Genomic DNA, 22,110 nt, shown 5'->3' on the forward strand with positions numbered 1-22,110 from the left:
ACTGCCGCTGAGATTTATGAGATAAAAACATCAATAAATAAATAAATGGATCATTAAGTTGGTTTAATTATAAATGGTCTGAACTGCGGTAAAACATTTTATAAGAGTTGAATTGCAGAAACTGATATAATGATGCATGTGTGGGGTTAAAATCGGTTAAAAAACAAAGGGCAAGTGTTTAAGAATATAAACACAACGGGAGCAAACAAAGGTAAGAGCTTGTTAAAAAGAGTAAATCCTTAAAAGGTGTAAAAACTTAATTTAAAACAATCCAAAACACATGAGAGATGTTAGAGTTCAAAGAAAGTGTCACGATCCTGGGTTTAGTTTCTATCCTGTTATCTTGTGGACTTTGTTTTGCAGTTTTCTGTCTGTGCTCCTTGTTTCATGTTACTCATTCATGTTGAATCTGTTTTATTTTGTAGATTCTCTCCTCATGTGTCACGTCTGCTTTTACTTCCTGTCTTTGTGTGTTTTCCCACCTGTTTTTTGTCACACCTGTCTCCCTCCAGTCTCGTTAGTCCTTCCCTGTTCCCAGAGTCTTCCCTTCACATCTGTTGTGTATTAGTCTTGTTTGCTCCACCCTAGTGTTCCCCACCGCATCCTTGTTGTCAGCCAATCCCCATTTCCCTCCTTCTGCCTGTGTCCACCTACTCCAGCTGTATCTCACTCTTGTGATTAGTTTTCTGTGTATATATACCTGTGTGTTTCACTTTGTGTTCCTCCTGGGTTCATCCTGTGTTCTTGGGGGGAATTCCAGAAAGCGGGTTATGTGAAAACTCAGAGTAAGTTAACCCTGAGATGAGGGAAACTCAGTTATCCGTTCCAGAAAGAGAGGTAACTGAAACTCTGAGTCAGTCACCATGGTAACAGACTACTATAAGAAACCCTGAGTTTCTACCTGTCTCCTCCCACATGAAGAAAGCTGTTAGACATGGATTGCCCATTCATTCCCAGTCCGATTGATATCGAAGCCGAAATGCTTTACGTCGCGAGAGAATCTTCCGACCCAGATTAGATGTCCTGTCATTTCCAGAGGAATATTTGTTCGAACGCTACCGCTTTTCATCAAACAGTATAATTTATCTCGATAACATTCTCCGGCCATACATCACTAACCTCACACACCGCGGACGTGCACTCACATCACAGCAAATTTTATGTATAGCGCTACGTTTTTTGCAAACGGTAGTTTTTTGTACAACATTGGGGATGCAGAGCACTTCGGAAAGACAACAGTGTGTAGACCTGTGAGGAAAGAAACCCTCGCACTGCAACGCCTGTTACCAATGATGGTGGTGTTCCCCGGACACAAATCTGTTAGAAACATCAAAGAGGAATTCCACAGGATTGCAGGTGACTGATGTAGAAATCATATATTCTATTATTTTAAATTATGATATACATTCTGCTGCGACCTCAGAGTGGGGTCAGTAGCTTAATTGGCTGTCATTTTGCAGGGCTTCCAAATGTGATAGGATGCATAGATGGGACACAAATTCCTATTACTGCGCCTGCAGAAAACAAAAGGGACTATGTGAATAGAAAATCCTTTCACAGCATCAATGTCCAGGTATATGACCTACCATCTTAAAAAATATGTACATGAAAATGTATACATTACAATACAACTAACTCATGTCATTCTCTGCACTGTGAAGATCATATGTGATGCAGCCTTCATTATTACAAACGTAGAAGCCAAGTGGCCTGGCTTTGTACATGATTCCCGGATCTACTGGGAGTGTAAGTTGGTTGCCCAGCCGGGGCCCCAACAACGTTTTAATGTGGCCCACTGCAGGACTACAGCCCGGGTTGAGATGACCATTGGCATACTCAAATCCCGGTTCCAGTGCCTGCGTAAGCTCAGGGTCACCCCAGAGAGGGCATGTGACATCATCGTGGCATGTGTTGTTCTCCATAATATTGCAACTATTAGAGGAGAGCAACACCCTGCCATACGAATTAATGACCCTGAGGATGACCATCTCATCCACCCTGCAGATGTCCAGGATGGAAGGGCTCTAAGGGACCTAATTAGCAGAAATTACTTTTGATTAAAACAGTCAAATAAAGACAAATTCACATGTGATTTGGTTCTTCTTTATTCCCTAAAAGTACAAAAGCAACAGTTAGGATTTGTAATATACTTCCAACCATAAACATATTTCACATATTCACCTATTTCACCATGACAATGCACCCACCTCAACTGGCGTTCCAGTAATAGAATTTCAAGGTCTGTTTTTCGAATCTGGCGATCCAGGTAGACCATTTCCTTTTCAGTTTTTGCTATAGTCCTCATGAGGTGCACTCTATACAACTCCTTTACTGGTAACTGGGAAACATATGGACGACATTTCTACATACAGATTTAACATGGTATTGACCGAAAATCTCACTGTGTCAAGCTGTGTTGTGGAAGTTGATGGACCCTCCTCCTGGTGATGCCCAGCCATGTTCTGTTGAAGGACAAGAATGTGCTAGTTGTTTGTCCACTATCTATGCTCATCACTTCAGTGTACATGTCAAACCCCAAATTCCACTCAAGAATGTAAAGGAATGTGAATGGGTAGAGCACTGCCAGTAGCTATACATAATATTAAGACACACTTCAGTAGGCCTCTCTGGATCTCTCCCTGTGGCAGCAGACAGCGTTTCATCATCACCTTCATCCTCCTCCTCCTGTGATGCAGGAAATGATACTGTTTCAGAATACTTCGAACTACCATCTGAGGCAAGATCTGAGTATGGAATACTTACAGCTGCAGGGTGTTCAATTGTTTCAGTAGTTGGAGGCTGAACTAGGCAGATGACACCATCCACAACTGTTGGGTGGGTGGATATATATATTTATTTATTAAAAAGTAGGCTATATATATTTATATATTAGTTTTATTTTTTTAAAAGACACAAGTGTATTCTTGCATCTGATATAGGCACTTGTGTCCTGGGGGTGACAGGCTCAGATGAGCTTCCCCCGGGGATGCCTTCAGCCACTGGTCGACCACAGTTTTGGCTGAGGGCCAGCTCCTCAGCCTGTCAGAGGTGGTGGAGGTGGCCCTCCACCCGTTTTTCGGACCTCTGCCTTCTTTCTGTTGGCAGAGCAGAACTCAAATGTTAATTTTTTTTAAAATTAGTATTTTATTGAGTGTTCGTGTACACATCGTCACATTTTAAATGACTTCAATACGTATAAAATAAAAATGTGTAAACATTGTATCAAGTGTTAATCTACTAAGTGGGGTATTAAGTGAGAGGACGTGTTAAAACAACATTTTGTTAGGGGTTTAAATTACTATTTGAAGTAGCCACTGAATTAATATTTACTTTGTTTAATAGCCTAAGTCAATTAAAAAAAAATAAAATCAAAATCAAAGTGAGGTGCAATCATAGCCTAGCAAAATATGTCTTACCTTTTTGAATGATGTTTTTATATTTAATTTTTAGCTGCTTCCAAGTCCGTTTTTCCCCTGTTGGATTGCACCTAAATGAAAATCAGATTTTATTGCTATTTATATTCATAACTATGCTATCTTACGGTTAAATGTTAAGTCAGTGGAATGGTACATTCAAACTTATGCGTTGACTCGGGTAGCAATTTTCTCCCATGCCGTTCCTCTGTCCTTCGCTGCTGCAGCGGTGTTACATTTACAGCGAAATATGTGGTCATATTCTCCATAGGCCTGCATTAGGACCTCCAACTCCATCGGGGTAAAATAACTAGATCTTTTTTTTTCAGTTGTCATGGTTACTCGTGGTATCGGGGCTCCATTGATGATGGCTTTTTATAGTGGTTGTGTATGCGCGTGACTCGAGGTGAACATACTCAGAGTTGACTGAACTAACTCAGATCAGCTGTTCTGGAACCGGATACTCAGAGCTTCCCATCTCAGAGTAAGTCAACTTAGAGTTCAGGGATAGACTCAGAGTTTGTTGAACCTCCTTTCTGGAATACCCCTCAGGAGCGGCTGTCTATATACCACAATTCAAGATAGCAATAAAGGAAAGAACTTCAGATCATTTGTCAGTATATGCAGTGGAACTTACTGCAATTCTGATAGCCCTGGAGTGGCTAGTAACAGTGAAGAAGAGGCATTGATTGCATCTGACAGTTGGGCAGCACTCACAAGTATCAAATCTTTGAAATCTTGCAGACAAGATATCATCTTCAGAATACATCATATAATATACAAACTGTGCAATAAGGGTGTGACTGTATGCTTTATTTGGGTTCCTGCTCATGTAGGCGTTGAGGGAAATGAGGATGTTGACATGCTGGCCAAGCAAGCAATCAAATTTCAAACAATAAGCATGAATATGTCATTAAGTAAGGAGGAGGGGAAAGCAATCATTAAGAAACAAGCACAAAAAACATGCCAAGAATACTGGGACATAAATGACACTGGAATTCACCTTTATAATATTCATAAACAGGTTGGAGTAGGAAGAAGGTTGGGCAGGAACCAAAAAGAAGAGGCAGTCATCACCCGTCTCAGGATAGGACACAGCACACTTCACAAAATAGGAAAACACGCAACTGACACATGTAGCTACACACCGCAATGGTATAGAGTTTGTCCGACATGTACTGGTTGATTGCAGGGCCTACAAGGAAGAGAGGAACAAACTGAAAATAGCACTGCAGAAAGCAAAGTTTCACTGTAGAGAACCTTCTGGGTGAAACAGGAAAGATAACACACAACCATCTGATTAAGTACCTGAAGGAAACAGGGTTAATGGACAGGATTTAGGTTTTTTTGTTTGTTTGTTTATTTATTTATTTGGTTTTGTTTTACTTATCTACTGATCCACACTCCAGTCCGGTGGGGGCGGTATTGCACCTTTAAGTTGGTTGCCAGCCGCAAATCAAATCAAAAGAAGAAGAAGAAGAAGAAGAGGAAGAGGAAGAGGAAGACAGGTTATCTGAGACACGATGAGTGTTGATGTTTATTGTTGTTCTAGGGGAGAGTAGGGTCGGTTGGGTCAGTGCCACATCTTCACAGCTTCATCATCACACTTGCTTTTACCACCACCATCATCTGACGCTGTTTTTACAACCAGGCTTAAACACGAGGCCTGCGCGCAGCTACGGATCTGCGCGCTCCGGTGCTTCGGGCGCGCGTTTGTGTCAACTCTTTGAATGTGCGTCACAGTGAAAAGCTCTAGTTTATAGACACACAGAGAGAAAAGGGGGACTCTGCCGAGGGGTTGTGGCGCAGTTTTGTTGCAGAGGAAGATGTTGAGTGTACAGTCAGCTCTCCCTGCTCTTTGTTAGAGTGAGTTTTGGTTTCCGCCCTCAGATCAGATCAGTGCACGGACACTCCCTAAACTTTAGGCTCGTTGGAGATGACCTGCGCCTCGCCTGGAGAGTAGACGAGATCAGAGCTGCAGCAGGAGGCGGTGACAAAAAGCTGCGGTCAAGTCTGACAGTTTCCAGCAGCCTTCAGTCTGTGTAGGAAGTCACAGAAACACTCACATCCTGTCAGATATGATGGTGATTTATTCAAATCTAATCAGACTCATATATCAGTTTGTTCTTAGTCCCCAGTTGTTTTAATTCTGATAGATTGATTTATTAAAATGCTTTACAGGCGATCTGTAGTTTATGTTCATGGTTCAACCTCCATTTCTATGAATTCTCCTGTAAATCAGCATCATATCAGTTTGACCTGTCCCCTCAACTACACAGGCTGAATAAACTGTGTCTGACTATGAGCTTCATGTTTGATACAAGACAACAGCTTTCATTAAAGATCAGTCAGATATAGTCAGGGCTTCACATCTGTACACATGTTAGTTTAAGAATCACCACATCCCACTGACCACACGTCTCTGTGTTGTTAAATACTTGACATTTAACTAAACTGTGCCTTTCACGTTTGGGTTGGGCTCTAAAAAACCTGATTGTTAGCAGACGCCTGTATCTGTTCAGAGATCAAATTATTTTCATCACTATTATTTTTATTTTGTGGTTATTTAGTGTCAGTACAAAAGTGTCCCAACTGACCCGGTTCTCCCCTACTGTATGTCATAGAAATACCCAGCCAATATGTAATCATGTCCTATAAATAAGAAGTTACTGACTTCATCACACTGTGTATGTGTGTTACAGTTCTCTCAGATTTGGGAAGATGGCTGATTTGGAGGCAGATGGGGACAGATCAGAGTCTCCAGTGTCCAGCTGTCAGCTGTCTTTGAAGAGTGACCACAGTAAAGTTGTTCCTCCAGACCTCAGTAATGAACCTGGACCCTCAGACACAAAGTAAGAGACTGCACACACAGAGTCTGGCACTGCACGCTGCACCAAACTGCCGATCCATCTCACACTCAGTAACTCTCTCGTATAGGTTGGAGGACTTGTTGTAATGTTTCCTCTGGTCTTTACAAGGACTAATAATATGTGTCAAACATTTGTTGTTTCCACAGACAGAGAGCAGAGTCTCCAGTATCCAGCTGTCTGTCTATGAAGAGTGACTGGTCCATGCATAATCCTCTAAACTTCAGTAATGAACCTGGACCCTCAGACACAAAGTAAGAGCCTGTTGAAAAACATGAGGGAGCTTTTTGCCTTTTGAAAGTCATCTCACAGTGGAGCACAACATTACTCAGGAGGTTTTCATGAAGCTCCACCATGAGATATTTGAAGTGCCTGTGACTGAGTGTGTGAATAAAGCAAATAATTTTCAGCACAGTTTGCAGGACGAGATCTAAATAATGTGTTCATCTCCACAGAGAGAAGAAGAGGAGTCATGTTTCTGTGGAGGAGCAGCCGTCCTGCTGTAGTTTGTGTCAGGACGTCCTGAAGGATCCAGTCTCTACCAGCTGTGGACACTGGTTCTGCAGACAGTGCATCAGCTCATACTGGGACCAGTCTGCTTCATCAGGAGACGACTCCTGTCCCCAGTGTGGAGACAGATCCAGAACAAGAGCTGGACTGCAGACAGCCAGTCAGACCAGCACTGTACAAAGTAAGACTGTACATCTGTCTGCTGATGTCATCATGTCTGAAAACAGGATTCTTCTTGGTTTATTTGTGTTGTAAAGTGTAGACATGAAAGATTTTATCAAACTAATGTATAAAACCTTCATTTTTTCATGTTACTTGTTTTAATGTCGATCAACAATATAATCTTAAGATTTTAGATTTATTTCTTTAGTCTCTCATGTTTCCTTCTCTTTCAGCAGACAGTGGTCTGCAGGAGGTTTTAGATGAACATAAGATCAGTGTGAGGAGCAGATGTGAACGTGTGACTGAAGGAAGTGATGAAACAGGAAGTGAAACCCTCCTCAACAGGATCTACACTGAGCTCTACATCACAGAGGGACAGAGTGAAGAGGTTAATACCCAACATGAGGTGAAGCAGCTTGAGAGAGCTTCTAAGATGAAGACCCTCCATGAAACTCCAATCAAGTGTCAGCACATCTTTAAAGCCTTACCTGAGCAACAGAAACACATCAGAGTGGTTCTGCCCCACCGCGTCGCTGGCGTTGGAAAAACCTTCACAGTGCAGAAGTTCACTCTGGACTGGGCCGAGGGTTTGGAAAACCAAGATGTCAGTGTGGTGATTCTGCTTTCGTTCAGGAGCTGAACTTGATCAGAGATGAGAAGTTCAGTCTTCTCACTCTGCTCCGTGTTTTCCATCCAACATTACAGAAGGTCACAGCAGAGGAGCTCGCTGTCTGTAAAGTTCTGTTCATCTTTGACGGCCTGGATGAAAGCAGACTGTCTCTGGATTTCCACAACAGTGAGGTTGTGACTGATGTCACACAGAAGTCATCGATCAACGTGCTGCTGACAAACCTCATGGAGGGGAAGCTGCTTCCCTCAGCTCTCGTCTGGATAACTTCCCGACCTGCAGCAGCCAATCAGATCCCTCCTGCATGTGTTGACAGGGTAACAGAAGTACGAGGCTTCACTGATGCCCAGAAGGAGGAGTACTTCAGGAGGAGAGTCAGTGATGAAGAGCGGTCCAGCAGAATCATCTCACACATGAAGACATCCAGGAGCCTCCACATCATGTGTCTAATCCCAGTCTTCTGCTGGATCACTGCTACAGTTCTGGATCACATGTTGACTACAGAGCAGAGGGAGAGCTGCCCAAGACCCTGACTGACCTGTACTCACACTTCCTGCTGGTTCAGACAAAGAGGAAGAAGCACAAGTATGATGAGGGACATGAGACCAGTCCACAGGAGCTGACGGAGGCTGACAGGGACGTTCTTCTGAAGCTGGGGAGGCTGGCGTTTGAACATCTGGAGGAAGGAAACATCATGTTCTACCAAGAAGACCTGGAGTGCTGTGGTCTTGATGTCACAGAGGCCTCGGTGTACTCAGGAGTTTGTACAGAGATCTTCAAAAGAGAGTCTGTGATCTTCCAGAAAACAGTCTACTGCTTCGTTCATCTGAGCGTTCAGGAGTTTCTGGCTGCAGTCTACCTGTTCCACTGTTTCACCAACAGGAACACAAAGGTACTGGAGGACTTCCTGGGGAGAGACCAGGATAATTACAGATCCCTGGATGTCTTCTTACAGAGAGCCATGAAGAAATCCCTCCAAAGTAAAAATGGTCACCTGGATCTGTTTGTCCGCTTCCTTCATGGCCTCTCTCTGGAGTCCAACCACAGACTATTAGGAGGCCTTTTGGGTTGGACAGACAACAGACCAGAAATCATCCAGAGAGCCATCAACAACCTGAAGGAGATGAACATGAACAAGATCTCTCCTGACAGAAGCATCAACATCTTCCACTGTCTGCTGGAGATGAACGACCTCTCAGTACATCAGGAGATCCAAGAGTTCCTGAAGTCAGAGAACAGATCAGAGAAGAAACTCTCAGAGATCCACTGCTCAGCTCTGGCCTACATGCTGCAGATGTCAGAGGAGGTTCTGGATGAGTTGGACGTGGAGAAATACAAGACAACAAAAGCCGGACGACGGAGACTGATTCCAGCTGTGAGGAACTGCAGAAAGGCTCGGTAAGTCCAGATGTGATTAACATCATGAATCATTGTAGATTAGTAGTTTAATTCTTCAAATATACACACTGTGAAATTCTTATTATTCATAAAATGTTCAAATGATGTGTCTGTTGTATTTTGTCACAGATGTTCTTGAGCTGTTTCAAATGCTGTGAGTGCAAAACATGTAGATGTTTCAGTTGGTTGTGTTTATAGCTGTTGAGTTCATAAACACAGTTCTTCTATTTATTTATAATCATTTAATATTTTACAGTTTTTCACCTTTGTGTGATGGAGGTGAACCTGATAAAACAAATGATGGACTTCAGAGGTTGCTGTTGAGGTTTAATCACAGCAGCATTTCATCACAGTATGGCAGTATTCGATGGTTCTGAGTGAAAGCAGTAAAGTTATTACTCCATAAGAAGGTTCTGTAAGGTGTTTTATAGAATCAGACATGCAGATAATACCTGAGTTTATTCACCACTATGCTTGAAAATGTAAAATAAGATCTGTATCATTTGCCAAAGGAGATTTCCAACATCCAGTTGGACTTAAGAATGAACTGATAAGATTTCGGTGGTCAAAGGTCAAGATCACTGTGACCTCACAGAATATGTTTTTGGCTATAACTCAATAATTCATTCACTAATTATGACAAAACTTCACACTAATGTCTAACAGGATAAAATAATGAAGTGATGAGATTTTATATCCAAAAGGTCAAAGGTCACCTTCACTGTGACATCATCATGTTTTGTGGAAACATGTTTCTGGTCATTATTTAATGTCATATCTCAGGAACAGAAGGGGAGACATTTGGTCAGAGACTGAGTTGGTGACACTGATCTTGAAACTGTGCTGATTGTATAGATCTTCTGTGCTGTCGGGTTGAAGATGTGTGTGAAGCGTCTGTTTTAGAATAAGTAGCTTCTTTGCAGCAACATCCAGTAATCCAACAGGCAGTAATTCTGGTCATGAATCAGCTTTTAATTACTTTGAATTCTTTGTGTTCTTTTTTTATTCTTAACTCTTTTCAGTCCATCAAAACAGGATATTTCAAACTGTTTTATCATCAAATCCATAAAGTAAATATAAAGTGTCTCTTTGACAATAACAGATTTTGTAATATATGTGTCATGTCAGATTTATTGAGTGTAGACTGTCAGAGACTGACTGTGAAGTCGTGGCCTCAGCTCTGAAGTCCAACCCCTCCCATCTGAGAGAGCTGGACCTAAGTCACAACTTTCTGCAGGATTCAGGAGTGAAGCAGCTGTGTGCTGGACTGGAGAGTCCAAACTGTAGACTGGAGACTCTGAGGTCAGTTCACTTGCTTATGTCGGTGTTTGTTTGTTTGGCGGAGCTGGCAGAGTTTAAGAGGTGAAGTCACTACATCTTTATTGAAGTAGCAGCACGTTGTCAATGATATTTATGAGAGCTGTTTTTTCACTTTTTGTATTTTCCAGTCTTTAACCTGCATCCTGTTGGGATCAGCACAATAACACAATGACAAAGTCACTCTACTCAGTTTAGGGCAACGCTCATTGATCAGGACATAGTAATGTTGAGCTACACATTTAACACCTGAACACATCTGATTGTTTTATTAATGATTTTTATCTGCATCATTTATTCTTCATTCAGACTGATGAGCTGCAGTGAGTCAGAGATCAGCTGTGTTTCATTGGCCTCAGCTCTGAAGTCCAACCCCTCCCATCTGAGAGAGCTGGACCTGAGTCAAAACAAGCTGCAGGATTCAGGAGTGAAGCAGCTGTGTGATTTTCTGGAGAGTCCACACTGTAAACTGGAGACTCTGAGGTCAGACACCATTTTTTACTCCTGTGCTGAGATTATTATGATGTGAAAGTTGTGTTGACACTAAACTGCAGACATCAGGCTGATATTACACTGATCCACAATGAAGTCTATTTGTCTTGTTCAGTGGTTTAATCCATTGACTGTGGCAGAGCAATGTGGAGCTAAAACCTTAAAGATAAACTCTGCAGGATCTTCCTTAAAAACAGTGTATAGACTCATACAGAAATAATCCCTCTCAATCATCACTTATGAGCCACTCTCAGTGTGTGGTGGTGTATTTATCTGCAGAGACTCTGCCCTCTGCCTGTTTTTTCTTACTTTCTTCTTATTTAAAGGCGACTGTGTTGAAATCATCCAAAGCCATAAATTCCTCTGCATACACATCACAAACGCACTTTCCTGGACAGAACACACAACTGCTACTATTAAGAAAGCATCTCAACGCCTTCACTTTCTCCGTGTCCTGAGGAAAAATCACCTCAGCTCAGCAGTAATGGTGGCCTTCTACCATGCAGTCATCGAGAGCACTTTGACCTACAGACTCACAGTCTGGTATGCAGGCTGCACAGCAGCAGAGAAAAGGGCTCTACAAAGGATTGTGAAAACAGCACAAAAGATCATCGGCTGCCCTCTTCCCTCCCTGGAAGGAGTCGCAGATGCTCGATACCTCTCCAGAGACAAAAACATTTTAAAAGACTTCTCACATTCCGGTCATAAAATATTTGATCTCATGCCCTCAGGCCGGCATTACAGAGCCATAAAAACACACATAAACAGACTCCTGAACAGTTTCTTCCCCAGAGCCATCCAGTCATTAAACAAATCACAGTCACATTGACAACCATGGGACAATATGCAATAGGGACTGTGCAAAATAAATAGGGCCTGTGCAATAAGATTTTTATCCTACTGGTTTTATTATATTGCTTTAATCATGCACTTGACACTTAATGTTTCTATTTATTCATTATTTTCCTTTTCCTTCTTTATCCCCCCCCCCCCCCCCCGTGCATTATGTGTATGTGTTATGTTGCTATGCCACTGTGATGAGCCCCCTGTAATTGTGTTGGATTACTTATACAATGACTGAACATCGAAGGCAAGATCTTCTTCAGCGTTTTGGCACAACGACTGACAAAGTATCTGAAACAAAACCACCTCATAGCAGGATTCTCGGGATGCCTCGAACATAATAGCGTCATATGGCATCAAATCCAGACTGCTAAAAGAGAAGGGAAAGATCTTAATGTCTTGTTCCTTGATCTGGCCAACGCCTACAGTGCTCGACAGTGTGAGCGTTTCACTCACATTTGTGACTAAAAATAGGTGTGTGCGAACTGTAAAAAATATTTAGGGGCACATGTGCGCATAAAAAAAATCAGCCGAAGCAGCCTTTATTTTTGTCAATAAAAAAATATGGTAATCTAACCGCAAATGTTGGAGGAACTCCAGCCGCCTTCCCTCTTCCCTCTTCCCCGTGTGACATGGTTTTGGACGGTTTTTCAAGCCACTGTTGGCACAATGAATATAAGTCCCACTGTCGGCAGCGTGGAAATAAGTCAAAGTGTGGAGGAGACGGACTGGGAAAAGCGGCAGACCTCCGGGGAACCCTGCTCCATTCTCCCCGCAGTTAGTGACCGTTCTCCACGGCCAGGCTGTCGGCTGGGTGGGAATAAGTCAACGTGTGGCAGAGAAGAGGGACTGGGAAAAGCGGCGGACGTCCGGGGAAGCCTGCTCCGTTCTCCCTGCAGTTAGGGACCATTCGCAGAGACGGTTTTTGCTATGGGCAATGTGGGCGACCGCCCAGGGCGCAATCTATGTGAGGGCGCACGAGCGCCCTCCAAAAAAAACCCCCCAAACTCACCAGTTTTCTAGACTACCGCTCATTTCCACGTCAAGTTAGTGGAGTGGGCGCTGGGGCTTTACTTGTCAGAGGAGGAGGGTGGCTGGTTGATTTTTATTTTATTTTTTTTATTTTATTTTGATCCCCCCACTTATTGATGCTGTTGATACTTATTCAAGTATGAATAATTCAATAAGTAATTTATTCCATTGAAATATCAGTAATGTATTGATATCAATTTACATTGTCCCCCTAAAGTTCTTTGTGCGCTCCTTACTTTTTCAACTTAGGAGCACAAGTGCTCCTTGGGAAAAAAGTTAGCGTCAAGCCCTGGCCTATGGATCTGTCCCTCATTCACTACTGTGGACTGCCTTCGAGTTCTTCCAAGTGCCCACGACAATGACAAATCTGGTAGAACACTACTTCCAAGATCTGCAGTTTTGCCTCACAACATCAGGCTTCACCACAACGTGGCAACCTCTGGAAGTAGGCATTATGGCAGGGTGCACCATCTCCCCCTTGGCCTTCACGATGGCAATGGAGATCATCATCAGAGCCTCGAAATGGGTGGTAGGAGGTGCTCGATTACAGAGTGGTCAGAAGCTACCTCCAATACGAGCCTACATGGATGACTTAACAATACTAACAACAACGGTCCCCTGCACCAAGAGACTCTTGGAGAAACTTCATCAAAACATCACATGGGCAAGGATGAAGTTAAAACCTAGCAAGTGCAGAAGCATCTCCATCATAAAAGGCTAAGTCACAGACCAGAGATTTTATGTTGGCCAAACACCTGTACCAACGGTTTCAGAAATGCCAGTGAAGAGCTTGGGACGATGGTATGATGCAAAGCTCAGAGACACCGAGCAGTTTCAACAACTAAAAAAGGATACCATCACCTACATGGATCGCATCAATAAGACCTTGTTGCCAGGAAAACTCAAGTTGTGGTGCTTTCGGTTTGGCATACTCCCAAGACTCTTGTGCCCTTTAATGTACGAGATCCCCATCACCAAGGTGGAAAAGTTGGAATGGGTGATAAGCACATGGCTGAAACAGTGGCTTGGAGTTCCACATTGCCTAAGTTCCATCGGACTGTACAGGAACGGCAAATTGGAATTACCAATCGCAGGACTCGTGGAAGAATTCAGATGCACCAAAACAAGGCTGGTCATGACCCTTTCTGAATCAGAGGACACAGTCATTCGAACAGCGGCCCCCAAGGTGGTGACGGGAAAGAAGTGGACTCCATCAGAAGCTGTTCAGAGTGCAAAGTCTGCTCTTTATTTCAGAGATGTGGTTGGCCAAGTCCAGCACAGGAGAGCAGGTCTTGGGCTCATCCCAAAAGCTCCTCTATAGCAAAAAGCAGCATCAGTGCAGAAAAGACCGCTTGTGGTTGAGGAAGTCAGGAGTCAGGAAGAAGTAGAGCGACATGCCAAAGCCGTCTCAAAGCTCAGTTGGCGTGACATCTGGCAGATGGAGGGAGCGCGGCTGAGTTTCATCATCAGAGCCACGTACGACCTGCTACCTTCCCCCGCAAATCGGAAACTATGGTATGGAGAAGATCCCGCCTGTTCCCTGTGTCAAGCACCTGCATCCCTTAAGCACATTCTGTCAGGGTGCAGGACAGGTCTCACCCAAGGGCACTATACTTGGTGGCATAACCAAGTACTCAGAGAGCTGGCATCAACAGTGGAACAGAGGCGAACCACCACAAATAACCTTCCACAAACATCAGCAAGAAAGGTCCATTTCCTACGTTTTGTACCAGCAGGCCAACCTCAAGATCACCAAACAACACCAAAGGATGCAAGCATCCTGCAGTCTGCTTGAGATTGGAAACTGGAAGTGGACATTGATAAAAAGCTTGTTTTTCCCCCAGAGATAGTGGCTACAACACTCCGGCCAGACATGGTTCTATGGTCTCCTACAGCAAAGATGGCTTATGTCATCGAGCTGACAGTACCATGGGAAGATGGGGTTGAAGAGGCTTACAAGAGAAAAAAAAACAAATATTCTGACCTGGCAGCTGAAGCATCCCAGAACGGCTGGAAGACCATCATCTTCCCAATAGAGGTGGGATGCAGGGGATTTGTCGCAACATCTACCACCAGTCTGTTGAGGAAAATGGGGATGAGGGGCTGCTCCCTCCAACAGGCTATCAAGTCCGTGTCAAGTGCTGCCGAAAGAAGCATCAGTTGGCTCTGAATCAAACAGAATGACAACAACTGGGCACCAAAATAAAGACAGATGGTATGCGGCCAGGCGTGCACCTGACTCAGGGAGAAGGACGCCCCTGCCATGCAGAGTCCATCGAGGGACATGGAGGGTATGGCATAGAGGGGGGTGTACCTGGGACGCTGGATACACCATTGCGCCCTGTGGAGACGTCGTGGGCTTCAATCAACGAAATGTCAATGAAGCAGGGTGCCCACCTGATGACCCCAGTGATATGCATACCCTCCCCTTTTCACCACTCCACACTGACTGCTGCCATCAAGAGTTACCTACTTACCAAAGGGATTGAGCTCGAGGAGACTGTGTCATACCCATTAGGAAAAGTGCCTTTAGCCACTCAGCATTTTCAGTTAAGGCGTCGCAGGACTGGAATACAGTACTAGTACACATCAGTTCATACCATTTGTTCACAAAACAGTTGAAATCATGGCTCATCAATAATCAAACCTGTACACATTAATACTCCACTGCTGCCTCTGTCTGCTCTTTAACAACTGCCTGCCTGCCATATTATTTTGCTTATGTCTGTCTTGCTGTTGTTTGTCGCAGTCTATGTTTTTTTTAATTTTTTTTATTTTGTGAATTAGGCTGCTTTGTAATTGTTACTGTCTTGCTGTTGTTTGTCGCAGTCTATGTTTGTTTCTTGTGAATTAGGCTGCTTTGTAATTGTTACTTGTAGAGTTTTGGCTTGCTCTGCTTTTATGTTTGTGTTGCTATGTTTACCAGTTACTATATTTTTGCTTTAAACTGCATGTAATGATATTGTTTTAAACTTGTTCTAACTTTTTTATTACTTAGGCTGCCAACTCAGATCTGGCCAGGGACTGCGGATGAAAACTAGCCTTTTGGCTAATTCCGGTATATTTACAGTTCACTGTTCATTAATATGCATTCATTCATTCATTCATCTTCTAACCGCTTCATCCTCTTGAGGGTCGCGGGGGGGCTGGAGCCTATCCCAGCTACATCGGGCGAGAGGCGGGGTACACCCTGGACAGGTCGCCAGACTATCGCAGGGCTGACACATAGAGACAGACAAACATTCACGCTCACATTCACACCTACGGACAATTTAGAGTTATCAATTAACCTAGTCCCCAATCTGCATGTCTTTGGACTGTGGGAGGAAGCCGGAGTGCCCGGAGAGAACCCACGCTGACACGGGGAGAACATGCAAACTCCGCACGGAAGGGCTCCCACGCCCGGGATCGAACCGGCAACCCTCTTGCTGTGAGGCGAGAGTGCTAACCACCACACCACCGTGCCGCCCATTAATATGCATTGTCCCTGATAAATAAACAAATAAACAAAATCTAGTCCTATTGGCTTTACTTAATGCAATAGTTGCTCTTTATAAGTCCCAACATTCCATTTGTTCAGATTATGTTAGAAAGTACAGCTGGTCTCAAGAAATGTAACAGCCACCTCTCTATTGGTTGAAACTCTAAACCAGCACAAAAATGACAATTAGCAACATAAGCCACCATGTTCTGAACAGACACATTATAAACACTGTGACACATTTGCATTCTGGAGCATATAGGCCTAACAGAAAACACAATACTTCTAAATAAACACTAGATCAGCACTAGACAGGCATGATGGGAAATGAGGGCGCTCCCATTGTTTCTAGACTCTCAGCATCGGCACCAAGGTAGGCATCACAGTTAAAAAGGTGGAGCAGAGTCAGGCGGTGTGCTCACAGTAATAGTTGCAAACTGTGAGGTACATTGCTGAAAAGTTAAACACTGGTTAAGTTTTATTAAAAGTCAAATATAATCCTGCCGCTGACAGCTGTCATGTTACTCATGTTTATCATATCTGTTTGCAGTGTTAGCGAGGTAGCTACCCAGCTACAGCTAGACAGTACAGTTAGTAATGTAGCAGAGTGAACTACAGTCAAGCTGGCAGTCACTCTAATCTCCATGGTGACATCAGCTAATGCTACAACTGTAGTGCATCCATGTACTGACATTAATATGTGTTACATTGAATAATGCCTTCAAACAGCCCAGATGGAGCTGATGGGGGGAGCTAGTGACAGACTTAGCAAAGTTAGCAGAATGATGACTTTCGATTTTCAAATTAAGGTGTTATAAAATACACAACATTATAGAAATACAATTAATTGAATTATATTCAGAATAAGAGTCAAATTAATTACCAGTGTCCCTTAAAAATTAAAAAGTAAATACCACTAACTTGTGAGGGAAATGTCTTTATTCTTTGATTTTTGGGTTGCTGGAAATGAAAATGAAAAAGATTATTCCTGATGTTGAGGACATGTCTGACAACATACAGACACAGAACTCAAGTATTTTTACTGTATCAGTATTTTGAGATATTCCAGAGTAAAAGTCCCACATTTCTACCTTGGAAATCTAAACAACTGGAAGTGCCATCAAAAACAAAGAAAAAGAAGAAAAGTTGCTCTATAATTCCTGACAATATCTGCAATACTTGTGTTCAGGACATTTCACACAACACCATTCTGATAATCAAGCATCTCTACTGCATCAAAGTATATTAACAGCTCTGCTTTAAACACTTGATTTCAACATAAATTTACCCTGATGATTCTTTAAATAAGTGATTTGTGTTTGGCTGCACAACATGAGTTAGTGATGATGGAGCCACTGGTGGAGCTGGCAGAGTTTAAGAGGTGAAGTCACTACATCTTTATTGAAGTAGCAGCACGTTGTCAATGATATTTATGAGAGCTGTTTTTCACTTTTTGTATTTTCCAGTCTTTAACCTGCTTCTTGTTGGGATCAGCACAATAACACAATGACAAAGTCACTCTACTCAGTTTAGGGCAAAGCTCATTGATCAGGACATAGTAATGTTGAGCTACACATTTAACACCTGAACACATCTGATTGTTTTATTAATGATTTTTATCTACATCATTTATTCTTTATTCAGATTGAAGAGCTGCAGTTTGTCAGAGATCAGCTGTGATTCAGTGACCTCAGCTCTGAAGTCCAACCCCTCCCATCTGAGAGAGCTGGAGCTGAGCTCCAACTACAAGCTGCAGGATTCAGGAGTGAAGCAGCTGTGTGATTTTCTGGAGAGTCCACACTGTAAACTGGAGACTCTGAGGTCAGACACCATTTTTTTTACTCCTGTGCTGAGATTATTAAGATGTGAAAGTTGTGTTGACACTAAACTGCAGACATCAGGCTGATATTATACTGATCCACAATGAAGTCTATTTGTCTTGTTCAGTGGTTTAATCCATTGACTGTGGCAGAGCAATGTGGAGCTAAAACCTTAAAGATAAACTCTGCAGGATCTTTCTTAAAAACAGTGTATAGACTCATACAGAAATAATTCCTCTCAATCATCACTTATGAGCAGGGGCGGACTGGGGCAAAAAAGCAGCCTGGAAATTTGGTACCTGACCGGTCCACTCTCCAGGGATCGGGGCGGGGATGCTGGCGGTGGATGCATGATTATCTTCAATCTATATGAGAGATTGGTTATGTTAGTAAACCACTTAATCACTATCAGTGAAATGTTAAATGGTAGAATTTAATAGTAGTACACTATTATGGCGTTAAGCACTTTTTAATGAATGTTTACTTAATTACTCTAGATGAATTAACCCTATGGGCCTGAACGACGCATAATGCGTCCAAATTCACCCCTGTTCTTCTCTATGGATTCCCGACCACGCATATCACGTGAAACAGCAGAACCGTGGCTTTCCGAAAAGCGGTAGTCCAATGTTTTCACAGCAAAAAAAAATGATAAAGTTACACTAAAATTATGTATAACAAAGCTTTCATACCGCTTTGCACACACATTACTCTTGGATGGATTACTCACGAATGCAGGCTCGCACAGAAATGCCACGCATATCACATGAAAGTGCAGGACCAGAGCTTTCCAGTGATACCACACACATCATTGTGCTTTCATCCCATCACGCTATAAATCTAGACGAATTGTCTACAAAATAAAAACCTGACGGATTTCTTTACAACCCATTATACAGATCTTGTTATCAGTCACTTCATATAGTGAGGAATATCGTATCTTACCACAAATGTGACCAGCCATGGAAAAACCAGGAACAAGTCTCCCGAGAGGTATTTTGAGTTATTTACAGATTCTGAAAGTGTAGTTTCTAAGCTTTCCAATGATGTCTAACACATGGAAATCTGAAAATATTTGGAGAAGTTGTGGCCATTTGAATGCAGGCACTCCTCAAACTACTTTCCTGAGAAATCCAGCCTGAACGATTTTGAATTCTCAGGTGCCAGGTAACACAATGCTGCTCATTTGCATCTCATGTAGATAAGCCCTACCCCCTACTGGTCTAGCTCTCAGTGACATCTGGTATCTGTTAGCCTGCAGGGCAGAAACTATTGTAGTAGTTTGAAAAATGTAGTTAATGTTGATGTAGTGTTATTTTTCTTAAGCACTTTAGTGGACTGATCAGAATCAGAATGTACTTTATTGAAATGGAAATGCTTTTGTTACAAAAAGCCCCTGAATAAAGTTGATTATTGGGGGTGTACTATTCTGTATACAAACGTGTGTTTTGTGTTCCTCTGTCTGTGTGTGCGTATGTACGTTTAATCTACAGTAAATGCCCTAAAACTCAAAAATACACGATCGGCCATCTGGTCAAAGTACACACATTAAACAGTTAGAATTTTAAACGTAGGTCTTGGGTCAGGATGGTTTGGATCCAGTAGAAAGTGGGACTTACCGGCGCGGGCCCAAGCACCGGGCCCGTTGAGATGAATGGGTGTCCGCTGTCCACAGCTACAGTCAGTCCGGTGTCCAGAAAACAGCACAGAAGGTGTAAAAATGGGTTCTGGGGTGGCCGAAGTGTTCACAGGGTCTTTCCCTCTCAGGCGGGCAGTATCGTTGTGGTCGATCCGGTTGTAGAATGGAGAAAAAACTAGTATATTGCTAAAAGTTAAAGTAGTTTGGTGTGGCTGTGTCGCTAGCTTGCTAATCATCAACAAACGAGTTAACGTTCACCGAAACGCACAAACACGTATCGTTACCGTGGTTCTCAGCAGAATGATGGAGAGCAGAGACGTTATAAAAGGTCCAGAAATACTGACGAAGTGTTTAAATCCTCGTAGCAGTTCCTTATGCAGGAGCAGCTGGCTGCATAAGTAGCCATGTGGTTCAGCTGATTGGCCAAAAGAAGAACAAAAGCACGTGAATAGCCAAAGAAAGCCAGTATGCAAATTTACTGTTGTTATCACCGCACCCCCAACTAGGATCAGAGCATTTCCTCTAAAACAACTCAAATTCAAATACAAAGTTTATGGTTTTAAGGCCACCAATACTGTTATTTGAAACATGGAGCGGCTTCTTCATGATTTCAACGAAAATCAAAGTGGGACCAATAGCAAATAGTTAAAGCAAACTAAAATGAAAGCTGTCTGTATGTAGTCTGTTTAACTTAGTTTGTCACTTATCTTAAAATGTACCTGAGACAGCGTACCTGTGGACAGTGAGTGTCCTCAGTAAAAGTGGGACAGCGAGCAAGGTGAATGACTGATACTGATGTCTCTTCTTCATGCTTATATAACGTAATTCAGTGTTGTGATGTCAGGAGTAATATTTATTTTATTGACATGTTAGGTTTGTTTCCAGTGAGATATTGAGTTTATATAGTGACTTTGTTGTTGTAAACATGACTGTTGCTGCCATAGACTGTATAAAACTATGTTCTGTGGATTTAATTTTCAACACTTGACCTTAAAGGTAAACGTCAGGAAGTGTGTGTGTGTGTGTGTGTGTGTGTGTGTGTGTGTGTGTGTGTGTGTGTGTGTGTGTTATTAGTTACTGTTAATGTCACTTGTTATGCTTCTGTGCATTGACAGCTCTTCTTTATTCTGTTTCTGCATTATGTGATGTTCCTCCGTCAGATATGTGACTACTTTTTTTTTTTAATTTTTAAATGTGACACGAAAAACATTGCTACTTTTACAACAGTAATTTGAACCTGTTTCGAAATGTGTCATCACCAATAGCTAAAACAAAAAAGTTTCCAATAGGTTGCCTGCTACTGAAAATGTCTGGCCCATCAACATTTTCTGGTTTAAAATCCGGCCCAGTTGAATTTGTAATTGAACAGCCCTGCTTTAAACACTTGATTTCAACTTAAATTTACCCTGATGATTCTTTAAATAAGTGATTTGTGTTTGGCTGCACAACATGAGTTAGTGATGATGGAGCCACTGGTGGAGCTGGCAGAGTTTAAGAGGTGAAGTCACTACATCTTTATTGAAGTAGCAGCACGTTGTCAATGATATTTATGAGAGCTGTTTTTCACTTTTTGTATTTTCCAGTCTTTAACCTGCTTCTTGTTGGGATCAGCACAATAACACAATGACAAAGTCACTCTACTCAGTTTAGGGCAAAGCTCATTGATCAGGACATAGTAATGTTGAGCTACACATTAACACCTGAACACATCTGATTGTTTTATTAATGATTTTTATCTACATCATTTATTCTTCATTCAGACTGAAGAGCTGCTGTTTGTCAGAGATCAGCTGTGTTTCACTGGCCTCAGCTCTGAAGTCCAACCCCTCCCATCTGAGAGAGCTGGACCTGAGGTACAACAAGCTGCAGGATTCAGATGTGAAGCTGCTGAAGGAGAGTCCACACTGTAAACTGGAGACTCTGGAGTAAGTAAAGGGTTGAAGTGGGTCCATGCTGGTTTCAGCAGTATTATATTAAACACAGTTAGTATCAGAACAAAGATCCAGTACTTCCTGTAAACCTCAGACCTTCTCAGTGGCTCAAAGAGGGGAATGGTGACAGTCTTCAGGAGAGGACAGAGAGACAGACAGAGAGAACAGTCAGCCAATCAGATCAGAGAGAAGCTTGTTGAGATCATGTGTTTAAGTTGATGTGAAGACGACTGTTGTTGTGTTCATGTCTACAGGAAGTGAAGCTGGATTACAGCTGACAGCATCACAACATGTATAGAGACAGCTGTCCTCCTTCATCAAACTGTCACACCATCAAATCTGACCTTGATAACATGGGACCTGTTATGCTTTCCTGTTTCTGTGTGTGTGTGTGTGTGTGTGTGTGTTTTATATAGCCGAGAGTGTTACAATGAAGGATGTTGGTATTAAATGTGGCCAAAGTTTCAGATAATGAGGGAAATGTATGTAAAAGTAATCCCTGTGAAGAAAAACCTCAGACTTCAGACTGTTGTGAATACCCTGTGTTCAACGGCTTTTTCTACTGAAGCCAAGATTT

General features: G+C 42.5%; 1 protein-coding gene across 1 annotated transcript in view; it reads left to right on the forward strand.

Annotated features, from left to right (window-relative positions):
• LOC125883533 (NACHT, LRR and PYD domains-containing protein 12-like) overlaps positions 1–22,110 on the forward strand; it is a 184,303-nt gene that overhangs the window by 155,145 nt on the left and 7,048 nt on the right. Inside the window, 2 exon segments of the mRNA XM_049567874.1 lie at positions 17,788–17,964; positions 21,363–21,527. Coding sequence (XP_049423831.1) covers positions 17,788–17,964; positions 21,363–21,527 — 342 coding nt within the window.

The sequence above is a fragment of the Epinephelus fuscoguttatus genome, linkage group LG23, assembly GCF_011397635.1.
Source record: "Epinephelus fuscoguttatus linkage group LG23, E.fuscoguttatus.final_Chr_v1".
Lineage (NCBI taxonomy): Eukaryota > Metazoa > Chordata > Actinopteri > Perciformes > Serranidae > Epinephelus > Epinephelus fuscoguttatus.